At 44.6% G+C, this 16,024-nt stretch overlaps 1 protein-coding gene across 2 annotated transcripts in view; it reads left to right on the forward strand.

Moving 5' to 3' along the window:
* Positions 1-16,024, forward strand: part of EXOC4 (exocyst complex component 4) — a 393,637-nt gene that overhangs the window by 49,944 nt on the left and 327,669 nt on the right. For both annotated transcript variants that reach the window (XM_061346823.1, XM_061346824.1), the window contains exons 5-6: positions 659-768; positions 12,597-12,840. In XM_061346823.1, coding sequence (XP_061202807.1) covers positions 659-768; positions 12,597-12,840 — 354 coding nt within the window. The remainder of the gene's footprint in view (positions 1-658; positions 769-12,596; positions 12,841-16,024) is intronic.

A 16,024-nucleotide genomic window follows, 5' to 3' on the forward strand; every position in this document is an offset into this window, starting at 1 on the left:
AATTATCGAAATGACCAAGTGGAAAGTCTGAGTGAGGCAATTCAGTTGGACAGGGAGGCAAATAGGAGCGCACAGAAAAGGAGTTTGAAGGGAGGAAAGAGGGTGGAGGTTTATCACTGAAACTGCAAACCTGCTGTGCTGGGCTGCATCAAGGAGCGTGAGCAGCAGGTTGAGGGAGGGGATTCTCCTCCTCTAACCTGCTCTCAAATGAGACCCATCCCTGCAGTCCTTCATCCACTCTGGGTTCCCTGACACAAGAGGGGCCTGGAGCTGTTGAAGCAAGTCCATAGGAGGCCTATGTCCAGGTCAGACAGGGCTTGGAGCAACCTGCTGTAGTGTATGAGGTGTCCCTGCCCTTAGCAGGGGTTTGGAACTGGATGAGCTTTAAGGTCCCTTCCAAGCTGAACCATTATGTGATTCTATGAGACTAGAAAAGCTTGATGGGTCAAGTAGTTGGCAGAAGCCATGTGTACATGCAGGCACCTACTTGTATTTATCTGTGGACTTGTGCTTTAAGGTAGGTGTTGTAAACCTCATGTATCAAAATTATTTTGTGTATCTGTTGCTTAGGTTTATGACTTATAGAAAGAAATGGATTACTTGTTATTGAAGTAAGATTGTAAATAATGAGCTCTTTGCTTTCTTTCCCCTCACACAGTTCACTTGTAAAAGATGCCTCTCCTGTACCTCTTATGGATGTTTCCAACTTATCTACACCTCGAAAGTTCCTGGAAACTTCCCAGTTCAGTACTCCTGGAAGCTCCAGCAGTGAGTATTTCAGTACTGTGTATTCCTCATACTAGGCACATCATCCCTTCTTCATGGATGGCTGCTGATGGGAGGTCCTGAGATAGAAAGTTAGGCAGTGCTTTGTGCAGTGTCCTGAAGTGAATGTGTGGTATGTCCAGGGGCAGAACTTGGCCATATCTGCGTTTTTCCTTTGGGAAGTAATTTTCCCCTCTTATCCCCCCATCAGCTTCAATTAAATACACTTAGTTTTCTGTGCCTGTTCTGATTTTGATCATGTTTTTCATATCTTGAGCACAAGAGAGATGTGCACTCAGCTCAGTTGCTGTACAGGTCTCATCTACATCATTTAATGTAGGCAAGTATATGTAGATACTGCAGAAGGGATTTTTTGCTGTGTTGGAGCCAAAAGGTCAAAGCTTTTCCTTGTGGGAACTTCCACTAAAGACCTTTCTATACACAGTGATAATCTGGTGGCAATCTTTGTATTCCTGTTGCTACAGCAAACACTGAATTAAACACTCAGGTTTCAGTAGCGCTTTTGTATGAGGCTTTGAAAGTGCTGCAGAGAAAGGGACTTAATCCTTGTATTGTTTCAGTAGATTATTAAATGGGGTTGTCCTTGTTTAACAAGAGGAATAATACACAAGTGACCTGCATTTATACCCCCCTTCTCCAAAAATCCACTGTTTCAGATTCCTCAACTGCAGAGAATCTTTTCTTCTTGTCCTTATTTATTCTTGTGTCCTTTTTCTGTCATCTTGTTTCTGTTTTTTTGCTCGTAATTCTCGTCTCCTAGAGCCTTTCTTCAGCTTATTCTTGCCTTTCAGTTTTGTAGTGTTTTTGTTGTTTAGCTCTGCTCCTTTAGGGTTGCTGGTCTCTCAGGGCCTGAGGCTGTATTTCTACCTATTAGGTTTGAGTTGTTACTTGTGACATGCCAGTGTGAACTTTCAGAGCTGGAAGCAGCAGCTTGGTTGTGGAAACCTGGAAGAGACCAACAGTGTGAAAATCCTGGGGAAAGAAATCAAATATTCCTGTTCTCTCCCTGTCATCAGTGAGAATTTCAGTTTCTTGCTAAAGCTCACAAGGCCTCAGAGCAGCTTCCAGTATCTGAAAGGGGCTACAAGGATGCTGGAGAGGGACTCCTCATCAGGGACTGCAGTGATAGGACAAAGGGTGGTGGGTTCAAACTGAAACAGGGGAAGTTCAGGTTGGAGATAAAGCAGAAGCTCTTCCCTGTGAGGGTGCTGAGGTGCTGGCACAGGGTGCCCAGAGAAGCTGTGGCTGCCCCATCCCTGGCAGTGTTCAGGGCCAGGTTGGACACGGGGGCTTGGAGCAAGCTGCTCTAGTGGAAGGGGTCCCTGCCCATGGCAGGGGTTGGGACTCTATGTTCTTGAGGTCCTTTCCAACTGAGATCATTCAATGATTGAATTTTGGGGAGCTGAGGAAATAAACCACCAGAAATTGAATCCTGGTCTCACCATTGCAAATATTAGCCTACTTCCTCTTCAGTGAGTTAGTTGGGTGTTGTATGGTGTTGCCATTTTCCACCTAAAATTAGTCCTCTGTATAGTAAGGAAACAAGTACTCTGAAGTTATGGAGCTGATGGGGGTCTCCTAGCACGCCTCTTGATGGGACATAGACAGCGGGACATGCTCCTATTGAGGAATGGAAATCCTTTCAGTACCTTCGAACTCACAGTACTTGGTACCTTTAGGATCTTCCTTAGGTGTTTTTTTCATTGCCAGTGTAATATAAAACTTATGTGCTCTGTGAAGAGTTTTGTTGGCACTTGTCACCTCTGAAGACTTTTAGACTCTACCTACTTGCTGCGTCTGCTGAGATTGATAAGAGGTTATTCACTCTTCAAAGCTGGCCAAGGAGTTTTCCTAGCTGTAGCCAGTGTAAACCTGTTTGTAAAGAGAAATGTGTTTTTAGTGTTCGTGCTGGACTACAGTGATTCTGTCTGTGAAGAGAAGCCCCACACTACTGTTTCAGAGCCCAGGGCTTCACTGGCCCTAGTGTTACCATTTAGGACCTCAGGGATCATCTGGTCCAACCTTTCTAGGCAAAGCATGACCTAGACTAGGTGTCCCAGCACCCTATTTAGCCCAATCTTAACAGTGTCCATTGCTGGGGAATCCTCCACTTCCCTTGGGAGATTATTCCAGTGGCTGGTTCTTCTTAGGGTGAAAAATTTCCTCTTGTGTCCAGTTGGAATCTCCCCAGGCATTCTTAATTGGATTTCATTTTTTGGGAGAGATAAGACCAAGACTCTCTTCCACCATCTTACTGAGAATAGGGCATGTATTGGCTCCAGTCAGAACAGGGACAATTGGGCTATGCTTACCTGGGCCATTCAGACATTTCTTCTTACACAAGTAGTGAGACTGTTTGCAACTAAAGAAATTTCTTAGCTTATTCCTAAGTATTTTGAGTAGTTCTCCCACATGTATAAAAGGAAAAGGAGGTTTGTTATCAATCACTTCCCATAGCAGAGCAAGAAGTGGTGCCAATTTTCCCACAGCAAACTCAGTCAGTGTTTTCTGACTTACGAGATTTCCTAAAATCGGTAAATTCTAATTTGATTTGCTTGATGCAGTTTTGGTGTTTGAAATCCTTTGTCCTAAGAAACAGTTATTGCATAATGTGTTTGAATGAAGGTTCTAGGGTCCAAGCAGCAGGGAAGAATCACAGCAGTGGTCTCTAAGAACTAGGTTGCGCAAAGAAGACTGCACTACTCCTTTCACTCCAAGTGTCTGAAGAAGAAAGACTTTGATGGCTTCATCCTCAGCTGGTAAACTGGTACAAGTCAGTTAAAAATCTGCCTTAAAAACTCCCACTTCTGCACATCTTTTCTTGCTCTTCATGCCCAACACACCAGGGAGGTTGTGAATGCTTCATCCCTGGCAGTGTTCAAGGCTAGGTTGGACGAGGCCTTGGGTGATATGGTTTAGAGCGAGGTGTCCCTACCCATGGAACTTGATGATCTTAAGGTCCTTTCCAACCCTAACTATTCTATGATTCTATAAAATCTCTTACCTGGCTCCTTGTTACGCTCTGAATCATTGAGTGCTGGGCAAGTGTCCCTCAGACTGGGAAAGATGTGGGTTATAATAGGAAACATTTGATCAGCATGAGGCATGCATATGGTTTTGTTTCAAGTGCACAATGTACTTATGGATATTTCTTCCCCATAATTCTATTTCAGAGAAGCCTTTTCCAGGACTGCATGACTATGAGAGAATTTATAACTTATGTGTCTGCATAACAAAAGCTGTTTCTGCCTTTAGTCATTTCACTTCTTTGGCTTTTTATTGATGAAACGAAGTGGTTGTGCATATTAATGTGTGTCACGATGAAGCTCTGACTCATTCAACCCAGCCCAGCAAAGATGCCAACATTGAGTCCTTTCTGCATTCACTTCCCAAAGGAGATGTTACCTTGTGCTGTAGCATCTTTATAGGGAAATTAAAGCTGTTCCTGCTGCACTTAAACAAACCCTTTGGTCGTGTTCACCTGAGGATTGCAGCTGTGGCACATCACCACTAACGTTTTCCTTTCATGCCAGTTCAGAGAAATAAATTCACTTCTAAATTAGGTTTCTCTCCTTGAACCTTCTGTACTCTGAAGGTTCCTGCATTGCCAGGCTCTTCCTGGAACTATAAAATGTGCTCACCCAGTACATAGCAAACCCTAAGTGCCCTTTTCTGGAGAATACTGATTGGAAATCCAACAGAAGATGAGCTGAGGTCATGACAGTGTTGTCATTGATGGTGTGTATAAGTTCTATGCTGAACAGATAATATACTTCAGTAACCCATCCTTCTGAGCTCAAAGAGAAAAATACAGCTGCTAAATCCAAGCAGGGTGGTGGCTTCTAAGGTTAAGTCTGGTTCCTGCTTCTGGCACTGGTTCTTAAGAAACACAAGGGCGTATGTAGAGGTGAAAACATGTGGAGACCTGTGAATTTCTGCTAAATACCTGCAGGAACCAGAGCTTTAAGGTCCAGTTTCAAATACGGCTGTAAAAATGCCATTGTGGCACTCTGCTTGTTTTAATAGTTGCTTCCACTTCAAACATGTTGTACAGATGCATTGAGATGAGCTCTTAGGCAGAAGCTCTTCCCTGTGAGGGTGCTGAGACGCTGGCACAGGGTGCCCAGAGAAGCTGTGGCTGCCCCATCCCTGGCAGTGTTCAAGGCCAGGTTGGACACAGGGGCTTGGAGCAAGCTGCTCCAGTGGAAGGGGTCCCTGCTGGTGGTGTGAGGGTTGGAGCTGGATGAGCTTTAAGGCCCCTTCCAATCCAAACCACTCTGGGATTCCATGAAGCTAGATAAACTTGAAGGATTAAGTAGTTGGTAGAAGCCATAGGAATGGGAAATATTTTCCTGTTCACCTCACCTGAGGATCAGACACCAGCTAGTGGCTTCTCTGTCCCTTGTACTAAGAATTAAATGATGCCTTCACTGAACCAGAATTTTCCTGGTTTAGCTGGTTTATGTTTGCACAAATCCAGCTGAGGGCTTGATGGGAAGGTGAGTCTGATTCTCTCCTGCTGTCACTGTGATGCCACACAAAAAGCAGAGCTTGCTCTTATCTCAGGGTTAGTTTTAGCACCTAGAATGTTTAAGAGGAAATGTTCCTACAGAGAAGGGTTTGCAGCCACACAATTGACATGAAAGCCTCTCAAGCAACCTTTTGTCTGGTTTTGCAGGACCATGATTTCTCTCACCGATCCTCCTTCATGGTTCATGACTTGAAGCTAGGCATTGATGTGTGTAATGTGCATGTGTGTTTGGGGAATGAGGGGGGAAAATCAAGGAGCTTTGAGATCCATGTGATGAAAGCCAAGATTAGTGCATAGGCTGGATATTAGGAACAATTCCTGCCCCAGAGGGTGCTCAGGCATTGGAACAGGCTGCCCAGGGCAGGGCTGCAGTCACCGTCCCTGCAAGTGTTCACACAGTGTGGAGACGAGGCCTCAGTGCCATGGGTCAGTGGTGGCCTTGGCACTGCTGGGAACGGTTGGGCTGGATGAGCTTAAAGGGCTTTTCCAACCTGGCTGATTCCATGATTCTGTAGTCACTCTCTCTCAATAATTTCATTCATGGTTCCTATACGTGGTCCCAGTGTCAGGTATTTGACTACCAGGCACTTACTTTCATATTTGAAGACTCAGTTTTCATTCTGGTGTGTATCAGGAGGGGGTTGAACGTGGCTGACAGAGTTGCTTTGTCCAGTTTTGTCAGAATGAAATGTTCTTGCAATGGGTTTGAAAGAGTGGCCATGTCAAATCAAAATGCCTCTGTTTTTGCAAGACCAACACCCTTAAAGCTATAGATTGAACAGTGTGAACAACAGCTTTATAAAGAGGAGATTTGCCTTGAGGCTTTGAGGTTATTGATCTCTGAGACCCATTTTCTTCTAGGTTTGGTAGTAAAGCAGAACAGAAAGTGACCAAAATCCTTAAAGGCCTCATTTCTAAAGTAACTGCTCGTTGGTGGCTCACTGTCTCCATGCATGGGTCAGAACAGGGATTCAGCATTAGGAATGAGGAGGTGACGTTTCTTCACATCTTAAATTATGCCTTTGGGGCACTTTGAACTTGCCTCCTTTTCTTTAGAAGGCTTGAAGGCTGAAATGATATAATCAGAAAGGACATAAATCCTGGACACTAGTACATGAAATTTTACTAGGTGCCCATAAAAGCACACAGCTAATGAAATCTCTTGTAATGAGGAGCAGCAGATTTTGACCATTCATTGCCATAAAAAACAAGACCCAAAAGCCTTTTCTTTAGCTGCTTTGCTTAAATGAATTATCAGCGTTGGCCTTTCTGGGCATCAGACCAGAGCTATTAAAAAATGCTTCTTGCAGCAGGTTCCTTTGTTGTGAAGTGGCACAACTGTACAAATGAGGGAGCATCAATCGGAATAGGTGTTTTAATGGGGCACCAGCAAACCAAGAAGCTGTCGGGGAAGTTTCCACCTTTAACTGTGGAGGTGATGTATCAATGATGAACACGATTCAACTTAAAGTGCTTTAAACTGAGGGTAGGTTTTTGTCTGCTTAAAGAGTTGTGTGTTTTCAGATGCGCTGCTTCAGTGGTGACATTTTGGAAGTGGCTGCATTTCTCATTAGAGAACGTGCCAAAACCATCACTCCTTTTGGTTGTTGATGGCTTTTGAGAAACCATATTTAAATGTTCTGTTTCATAAGCAGTTTTTGGACATCATTAGAACAAGAAAATGATCAGGAGTGGCTTCAACCTGGAGAATTCATGCTTTGACCAACTTGGTAAGCTTCCATGATTAAACAACTGGCTTGGTGGACAAGAGAAGAGCAGAGAATGTTGTCTGCTTGCTCTTCAGTAAGGCCTTTGACACATTCTCCTGTACCATCCCAACAGAAAAATAGCAGATGTGCAGGTTGGGTGACTCAAAAAGAGACTGAATGGCTGGGTGCGGAGGGCAGTGATCAGTGGCACAAAGTATACTTTGGAGGCTGGTATATAGTGTGGTCCTAGTGGGTTCAGTAGGACCAGTCATAGAATCAGAGAATCATAGATTAGTTAGGGTTGGAAAGAACCTTAAGATCATCAAGTTCCAACCCCTCTGCCATGGGCAGGGACACCTCACTCTAAACCATATTACCCAAGGCCTCGTCCAACCTGGCCTTGAACACTGCCAGGGATGAAACATTCACAACCTCCCTGGGCAACCCATTCCAGTGCCTCACCACCCTAACAGGAAAGAATTTCCTCCTTATATCCAATCTAAACTTCCCCTGTTTCAGTTTTAACCCATTACCCCTTGTCCTATCACTACAGTCCCTAATGAAGAGTCCCTCCCTAGCATCCCTATTCAGTAAATGTCTTATTTACTGCTCTGGGTGGTGGGGCAGAGTGTACCCTCAGCAGGTTTGCAGATGACACCAGACTGGTTGGTAGGCCAGAGGGTATTGCTGCCATGCAGAGGGAACCAGACAGGCTGGAGAAACAGGCTCACAGGAACCTCATGAAGTTCAACCAGAGGAACTGCAAAGTCCTGCCTCTTACAGGCACAGGGACGTGTTGGGGATCACTGAGCTGGAAAGCAGCTTGGCAGCAAACCTGGGGGTCCTGGCTGACAGTGAGCAGATGACACATTGCCTTTGTTGCAAAGGGGCTGAAGGTGTCTTGGGCTGCATTAGACAAAGTACTGCCAGCAGGTCAAGGTGATCTTTCCTCTCTGCTGGGCACTGGTGAAACCACACCTGGGGTGCTGGCTCCAGTGCTGGGCTCGCCAGTACAGGAGAGACATGGATGTACTGGAGAGAGTCCAGCAAAGTGTCATGATGGTGTTTAATGTCTGGAGCATCTGTGCTACTATGAAAGGCTGAGAGATCTGGTACTGTGCAACCTGGAGCAGAGGTGGCTCAAGAAGGACTTCACCTGGAAGGGAAGGTGCAGAGAGGATGGAGCCAGGCTCTGTTCACTGATGCCCAGGTGCCAGGGCCAGAAGCAGTGGGCACAAATCGAAACAGAGGTTTCCTTTGGACACCAGGAGGCATTTTATTTTCCCCTTGGATTATGAGGGCTTCATTCTGCTCCCTGTCCCTGTCTTCCAGCTTAGGGGGGTCGATACTTGGAGAACAGCTCGTCTTGCTATTAAAAAGTGAGGCAAAGAAGGCATTAAGTACCTCAGCCTTTACCTCACCCTTTGCCACTAAGGTTTCCCCCTCCATAGAACCATAGAATAGTTAGGGTTGGAAAGGACCTTAAGATCATCAAGTTCCAGTCCCCCTGCCATGGGCATGGATACCTCACACTAAACAATGTCACCCAAGGCTCTGTCCAACCTGGCCTTGAATATTGCCAGGGATGCATCCTGTAAAGGATGGAGATTTTCCTTCACCCTCCTTTTGTTGCTAATGCATTTACAGAGATAGTTTATTATCTTTTGCAGCAGTGGCCAGATGAAGTTTGAGTTGGGCTTTGGCCCTTCTCATTTTCTCCCTACATAACCTTATGACATTCTAGTAGTCCTCCTGCATTGCTTGCCCTTTCTTTCAAAGGTCTTAAACTCTCCTTTTCTCCTGAGTTCCTGGCTGTTCTCTCTGTTCAGCCAGGCCAGGCTTCTTCCCTGCCAGTTCATCTTTCAGCACATGGGGATGGCTGCTTCTGTACCTTGAATAATTCCTTCCTGGGCAGCTTTGCCCTTCAGGGCTGCATCCCAAGGGCCCCTAAACAGGCCAGAGTCTGCCCTCCACAAGTCCAGAGCAGCCATTCTGCTGAGCCCCCTTCTCTCCAAGAAACAAAGCCAGGAATAAGTTCTGAGGGTGTTGTGATTTTTGCCTGCATACAAATGAATAACAAAGTTGTTCCTAAGTTGAAGAGAAAATACAGCTATAGCTTTCATTTTTGAGAGCTGATATGTAGGGACATCTTTCACCCATGGAGCTCCTTTGCCTGCAGAGAAAGGCATATGGGATTGCACTCTTAAAGGTGAACTTCAGTATCAATGCTGTCTACTTTTGATGCCTTTTTAAGAGGTAGGGGACAGGAGGGGCTCATTCCTGGGCCAAAGCTTTGTGGTCAGAAAACCCTTGATGTCATTAAATGACAGAAGAGGATGTTTGAAGTGGGGAAGAAGCAAGCAAAGAGCATCTTCAGTTACCCAGGGCTGGGATCTTGTCAGATCTTAGAGATCAATGGGCCCCCAAAGCTACCCAGGATGCCTGTTTAATAGGCAGTGTGCAGGAAACTTGGTCCCCACTGTTCTAGCAAAAGACCAGATCTAACAAAGCTGCTTGCGCCTAGATCTTGAACCATTCACTTTGCTGTTGTTTGTAAGAGATGTAAATCTGTGTCTTGATATTTGAGGGTGTTCAAAATTGGTTTGCTCTTTTGAAAATGGAAGAGTTTCACATGCATCTGATGTGCTGGCAGAGTTCTCAGCCAGATTGCTGCCTTTAGTCCCCTTAAATGCTGGCCTCACATTTGGATATGGCAGCGTTTCCTCCCTCTTGGGTTTGCATTGTGTGTTATTAAGAATAATTTACAGCCTGCTTACAAAAGGAATGGAGTTTAGTGATGGGGACCTGTCCCTTAAAAGGTTGCTTAGAGTGTTGAAATCCTCACATTGAGCTAGGAGGAAAAGATATTTGGGCTTTTTAAAACCAGTAAGTTAAAACCTTTCTCCCTCTAACATTTCCAGCACTGTCTTTTCCACAGCTCTTGTTGCAAAGAGCTCATTTTCTGTGTGTATGCTTGCCGTGCTGTGGTGCTTTGAGAGTAACACGTAGCGTTAACAAAGTGGGTAGCCCATGTATGTAGAGCACAAAGTGATTTGCAGCCTTGTGGGTTGAAAGGGGTGTGCTAGATGAGAGTTTTGAGCAGGAGCGTATGTGCATCTTTGCTTCTCCTAAAAAATCACCATGTTCTGGGTGTTTCCAGTTGCTTACCCCATAACTTGACCAGGTTTAATTGAGAAAAAGTGAGTGTGAGAGAGGAAAAAAGCACAGAACGCCCTGGTGTTCATTACCTAAAACCTGATGTCATCCCTTGGAGAGTGACTTTTCACAAGGGCCTGTAGGGACAGGCCAAGGGGAATGGCTTGAACCTGCCAGAAGGAAGACTGAGATGAGCTCTTAAGCAGAAGCTCTTCCCTGTGAGGGTGCTGAGGCGCTGGCACAGGGTGCCCAGAGAAGCTGTGGCTGCCCCATCCCTGGCAGTGTTCAAGGCCAGGTTGGACACAGGGGCTTGGAGCAAGCTGCTCCAGTGGAAGGGGTCCCTGACCGTAGCAGGGGTTGGAACTGAATGATTTTAAAGTCTCTTCCAACCTGAACCAAGTTTTTGCTGTGGAGGTTGGTGTAAGCTGATACTGCAGTAAGTGTTGTGTGTGTATCACGGTGCTGTTTATATCATATGGGCTCTTTGGGCTGTTGTTTTCCTGATCTTGTGTAACTTGAGGGTGCTGATGCTCTTCTGTTCAGAGAGCTACAGGGCTGGGAGCAACTTGTGCTGTGCCATTTCTCATTTCTGCCATGTCATTGAAACCCTTCTGGTTGATCTTTTGACATCCCTTCAGGTTGCTGAAGTTTTGATTTAAGTAAAGAATCTGTTGAGAGGTTGAAACCACAGGAGTCATCTGTCACCATCCAACAGTTGTTGGGTTTGAATTCCTACACAGGGATTTGGGATGGTGTGTGCCATAGCTTCAGCCCTGTGCTTCAGTGCTGTTTGTTGTCATGGATGGAGTGGTGTGCTTCACTCATAAAGAGAGAAGTTAGCAATATGTTTATTGTATGAGATAGTGATTAAACTAATGTGGTAGTAAATGTGACAGTGATTTACAAAGATCTGATGGTGAAACATTTGAGTATTGACTGCATAGAGGACAGGGTCAGACAAAACTGTCAAGACTCTCCCATTGACCCATGAGGTTCAGAAACCCTTGAGTTCTAAACCCTGTCTCAAAGAGGAGTCTAAGTGCAGGTATATCCAGACTTAGTCCCAGTCTTGGTCAGTGGTTTATGTCTAAAGGATTATATATATGCAATCAATCCTTTATACCCCTTAGTTAAGATTTCAAAGTTCATCATGTTGTTAATCATGTACCTGTTGCAGCAAGGGATCTCTCAACCTTGAGGAGTAACCTTTAGAGGTGTCCTTACTCTGGGGTGATCCTGATGCAGGAGAGCTCTGCAGACCCTGGGCTGTCCACTGCTCATGGGATAAGCTCATTGACCCATAGTCATGTTTGCATCCCAACTACAGGAACTTGGCTTGAGTTGGACCTTTACCAGGTTTAAGGTTGGTGGCAGTGATACTCATTGTTCAGATTAGGCCTTGGCTGTTATGATTTGAGTCCCATGGGCCACCAGGCCCCAGACACATTCATTAGCACCACCACTGATGGTTATCGCTTGAGCAGAGTTGGGATATATAACGGTTAGCTTGGTGGGCAGGGAGAAAACACAACCACATTTGTCCATGTGCTGCCACTGTGAGTGTAAGCGTTCCAAGATGCATTAGTTGAGTTTGTCTTGAAGACACTTTATTCACATCAATGATTGAATATGTTTATTAAATGCTTCACCCAGTCTTTAACAGGGACATGCTTATGTTGTTGCTGGGTGTTATCTGTAAAGTAAGAAATGTTGCTTAATGAACATACTTAAAAGTGCCTCTTGCTTTCCTCTTCCTTGTCTCTTAGCAACAGATTTTCTCCCTGTGCAATCCCTGTTACTTCAGGACTGTATCCACAATATCCTCTCTAATTCTTCTCACTTTTCCTTTCCAGAAGCCTTGTTTAAAGATTTGAGTAACTTCATCAACCTCTTGACAGACGTAATAAAGCAGAATAGGATAACATCAGACAATCGTTCACTTTGGCAGTGGAAACTTCGCTGAATTTATTGGAAGTCTGTTAAGCTTGATACTGTTTAGAACAAAAACCCCTCTCTTGTGAAGCACAGAGTGAAGAAAAACAGCTAGGTTAGAAATTTAGGGCTTGTAGCTCCTTGAACCACATTCAAGGGATTTATAGTGGTATAAAACCTCATTTCTGAATATCTTAATTACACCAGACTTCCTTTGTTTCCTAATACATAACTTGTACCACGAGCTGTCACTCCTACATCAACCAAATGTGCAGCCTGGTGTATTTATGTACAGGGAAGCCCCCCAGCAAACAGAAATAGCCAGAATCTGGGTATTGCTGGTTTCCTTGTTTATTCCTTGCTTGCTCCAAGTGGTGGGAGTTCTGTGAAGGCAAAGGAGTTGATATGCTGCTTCTGCACGGTGCTAAGTGTTGGGTTTAATAGTTGAAATCTTGGATTATGCCTTTGTAAATCTATTCCAGTGCGAGACACAAGCCTTCTGGAAATGAAAGAAGAAGCAGAACTGGATCCAGAGGAGAACAGCACTATCTTCATGGGAATACTCATCAAAGGGCTGGCCAAGCTGAAGAAAATCCCGGAGACAGTGAAAGCCATCCAGGATCGCTTAGAACAAGAACTCAAGCAGATTGTCAAGCGCTCCACAACCCAGGTGGCAGACAATGGTTACCAGAGAGGAGAGAACCTTTCCCAGGAAAACCAGCCTAGGTAAGGGTATTGCAACCACCAGACCTTGATCTGCTGCAAAGAGAAGTCTGGGGAAGGGTGCTGTAGCTGTTAAAGGCCATTTGAAGTAATGATTTTGTAGTAGCAAAGAGATGAAATGGTACCATTGCCAGAAATCCCTGTGTTTCTCTGAAAGGTTGATTTGCATCTTAAACAACCATAGAATCATAGAATCATAGAATCATAGAGTGGTTTGGCCTGGAAAGGACATTAAGATCATCTGGTTCCAACTCCTTGCCATGGGCAGGTACACATCATGCTAAACCATGTCACCCAAGACTCCGTCCACCCTGGCCTTGAACACTACAAGGGAAAGAGCACTCACAGCTTCCTTGGGCAACCCATTCCAGTGCCTCACCACCCTCACAGTAAAGGCTTGGGAATTCAGGGTGTGCATTCAGAAAGGGGAGGCATTGTTGCTTCTTAGCTAAAGATGTGGGAGAGATGCTTCCTTCTCCGCTTGGCCCTAGAAGAGAATCATTTGGCTAAGCAGATGCTGGAACGCAGGTTTGAAAGGGAAGCACAGTAGAAGGCAGCATTATTTAACTAGCAAGAGGTACATTGTGTTAAGTACTTGATCTTATTTATATTTTAACCTGACCTTGCATTTTAAGTGTCTTTACAACAGCTTGAATTTTAATGCTGTCTCAGAGTGCTCATATCTATGGTGTAAAGAAGACTTGGGCCAAAACAAATACCATCATCGTGTGTTGCACTCAGTTGTGACTTTACACTGGTGCTGATGCCAAATACAGTCTTAAGTTCGTGAGTAATATGTTTTTAAGGGAAGATTCATCTGAGTTAGTTCAAATATATCAGAGTCCAACTAAACTGATGCAGGTCCAGAGCTTTGGAATCATGTATGGAACTAACTACATCAATAAATATCTGCTCAAGTTTCTGGTTGGTTTGCATCCCATTTACATTAATGGTGAGGTGTGGAGGCCAACAGGGAAATGTTCCTGCTGTTCTTCAGGATTCGCTAGACCTGTTGCTTGGAAAATAGGACTCCTTAAGGACTAGCTGTCACTTCTACCTGAAATATTCATCTGTGATACTGCATGTTGGAATGATCACTGTCCAAAGGGAATGAATGGTGGAAAGAGAAAAACGCAACCAAAAACGTGTATCTTCATTACATGTAATATTTGTAGTGGAAAATGACTCCCAAGGAACACATTAGCTTGATAAAGACTTCCTTTTTAATTCCTCTCATTCTCATTGCTGTGGAAACAATTACGTTTGGAGAACTCCTAGAGTTACTGTTCTTGATACCTTGGTGCAATTACAACAAGCAGAAGGCAGGATTTTAGTTACTGGTGCCAAGAGGGAGCATAGCATATACTTGATAACGCTTCTGAATCAGTCTTGAGAGGTTGCATGACTACCTGGTTGTCCACTGAAATGGATGAATTGGATCAGATCAAATCTTAATGACATGAACCTGCCCAGAGGGTTGAGAAAGGGACAGAAAGGTTTAATGGCTTTTGGCATGTGTTTAATAGGAGTTTGTGAGCCTTTAAGATGCTGATATTGTAGAGCTCTGGAGACCGTCTTGAATTCTTGTTGAATAAAGAGAGAATTAGACCTGATTCTAAATCTAAATCACATGTGAAGTTTACAGCAAGCAGTTGCATTCATTTATGTTGAAAGGAATAAATTATAGTAAGGGAAGGTACACCGCCCCTTAAATTAGCTTCAGTTTTAAATCAAATCTCAGTGACTTTCCTGCTGTCAGGGAGCAAAACAATGTGAACAACAAGGTCCTGTTATTTCAAGAGAGCTCTGTGAGACCCCAGATTTGAGCACGATGCAGCACCCGAAACTGCTTACCTATTCATTAGGCTGTCAGCCACAGTGTATGCTTGACCTCAGGTTTCTGGGAGTGGAATGATTTTCACTTCACCTTAAAGCTTGTCTCACTTGGATGCTTCTTAATCTGTGGCTGAGCTCAGTGCCTGTGTTCAGCTACTGTACTTTAAAGGTTATCCATACAAATTCTCACTTCTGCCAAATAAAATGACTTAATAGGATGATGGAGAAGCCTGAAGGGTTTGAGGCCTTCTGCTGGACAAGTTCCCTGTGGCTCATTCAGTATGTACAGAACAAGTTATATCATAGAATCCCAGAGTGGTTTTGGTTGGGAAGGACCTTAAAACTCAACCAGTTCCAGTCTCCTGCCACGGACAGGGACACCTTCCACTAGAGCAGCTTGCTCCAAGCCCCTGTGTCCAGCCTGGCCTTGAACACTGCCAGGGATGAGGCAGCCACAGCTTCTCTGGGTGGCTCTTACCTTTTCTGTGTGGAAAGGGTGGTGTTTCCCTCCACCTGAGGATGGGGTTGATAATCTTGTGGAGGTGCTGGTGTAATTCTTTTTGAGACCCCATGTAACAATTATGTAGATCCATCTAATTCTACAAGAGTGAAATACTTTCTAGAACCTGGCTAGGAAAGTTGCAGGTCTAACAACAGCCACTGAGTCTGAAGAGCTGCTGATCTCATTCTTCTATTTTAAAAGACTGTCTTTTGCTTCTTTACATAGTAAGCTTTTCCATATCAAATTTTGTGGCCACCTTTGTATATTAAAATCATCATTAATTGCCCCCAGATTTATCAGATCAAGATGTTTTTTACTTGTGACTAAAGCAATGGGATCTCAGTGTAACGATGCTTCTTGCACGCCTCTGGGTGCTCGCTTCCTAGAGCCAACATGCTCTTAGGTCATCTCCTCAGAGCTTCATAAAGCCTCTTTTCTCACATGGAAGTCCTGTAGCCCCTGTGAGCCTGCCACAAGCAGGTCTGGTCTAGGCCATACCAGATGTTGTGTAGCAGACCAATGATTGCAGTGTTGATAACACATGGCCCATTCCATCTTGCTGTGTTGTCCTTGCCCTTTGGCTTGAGTACTCCACATACTGGCTCAGCAGAGCTGGTGTGATGCTGGAAAGGCTCACTTAATGAAGATGACACTAGCCCTGTCAAGGACCTCCATATAATGGCATCACTTCATTTGTGACCAGTGGGGTGACACAGGAAGGATTGTCATGCCACTGTGATACACCCGATTTTGTATCCTCCTTAAACACACAACATGGATGCAGTCATGTGGGGTGAGACTTGGGATAGGCCTAACAAGGTGGCATGCCTTTGGCTGTGAGATACTTTG

This window comes from Neopsephotus bourkii, unplaced genomic scaffold (genome assembly GCF_033783945.1).
Source record: "Neopsephotus bourkii isolate Nb327-2 ecotype Australia unplaced genomic scaffold, CSIRO-AGI_Nbou_v1 NB_281, whole genome shotgun sequence".
NCBI classification, from domain to species: domain Eukaryota; kingdom Metazoa; phylum Chordata; class Aves; order Psittaciformes; family Psittacidae; genus Neopsephotus; species Neopsephotus bourkii.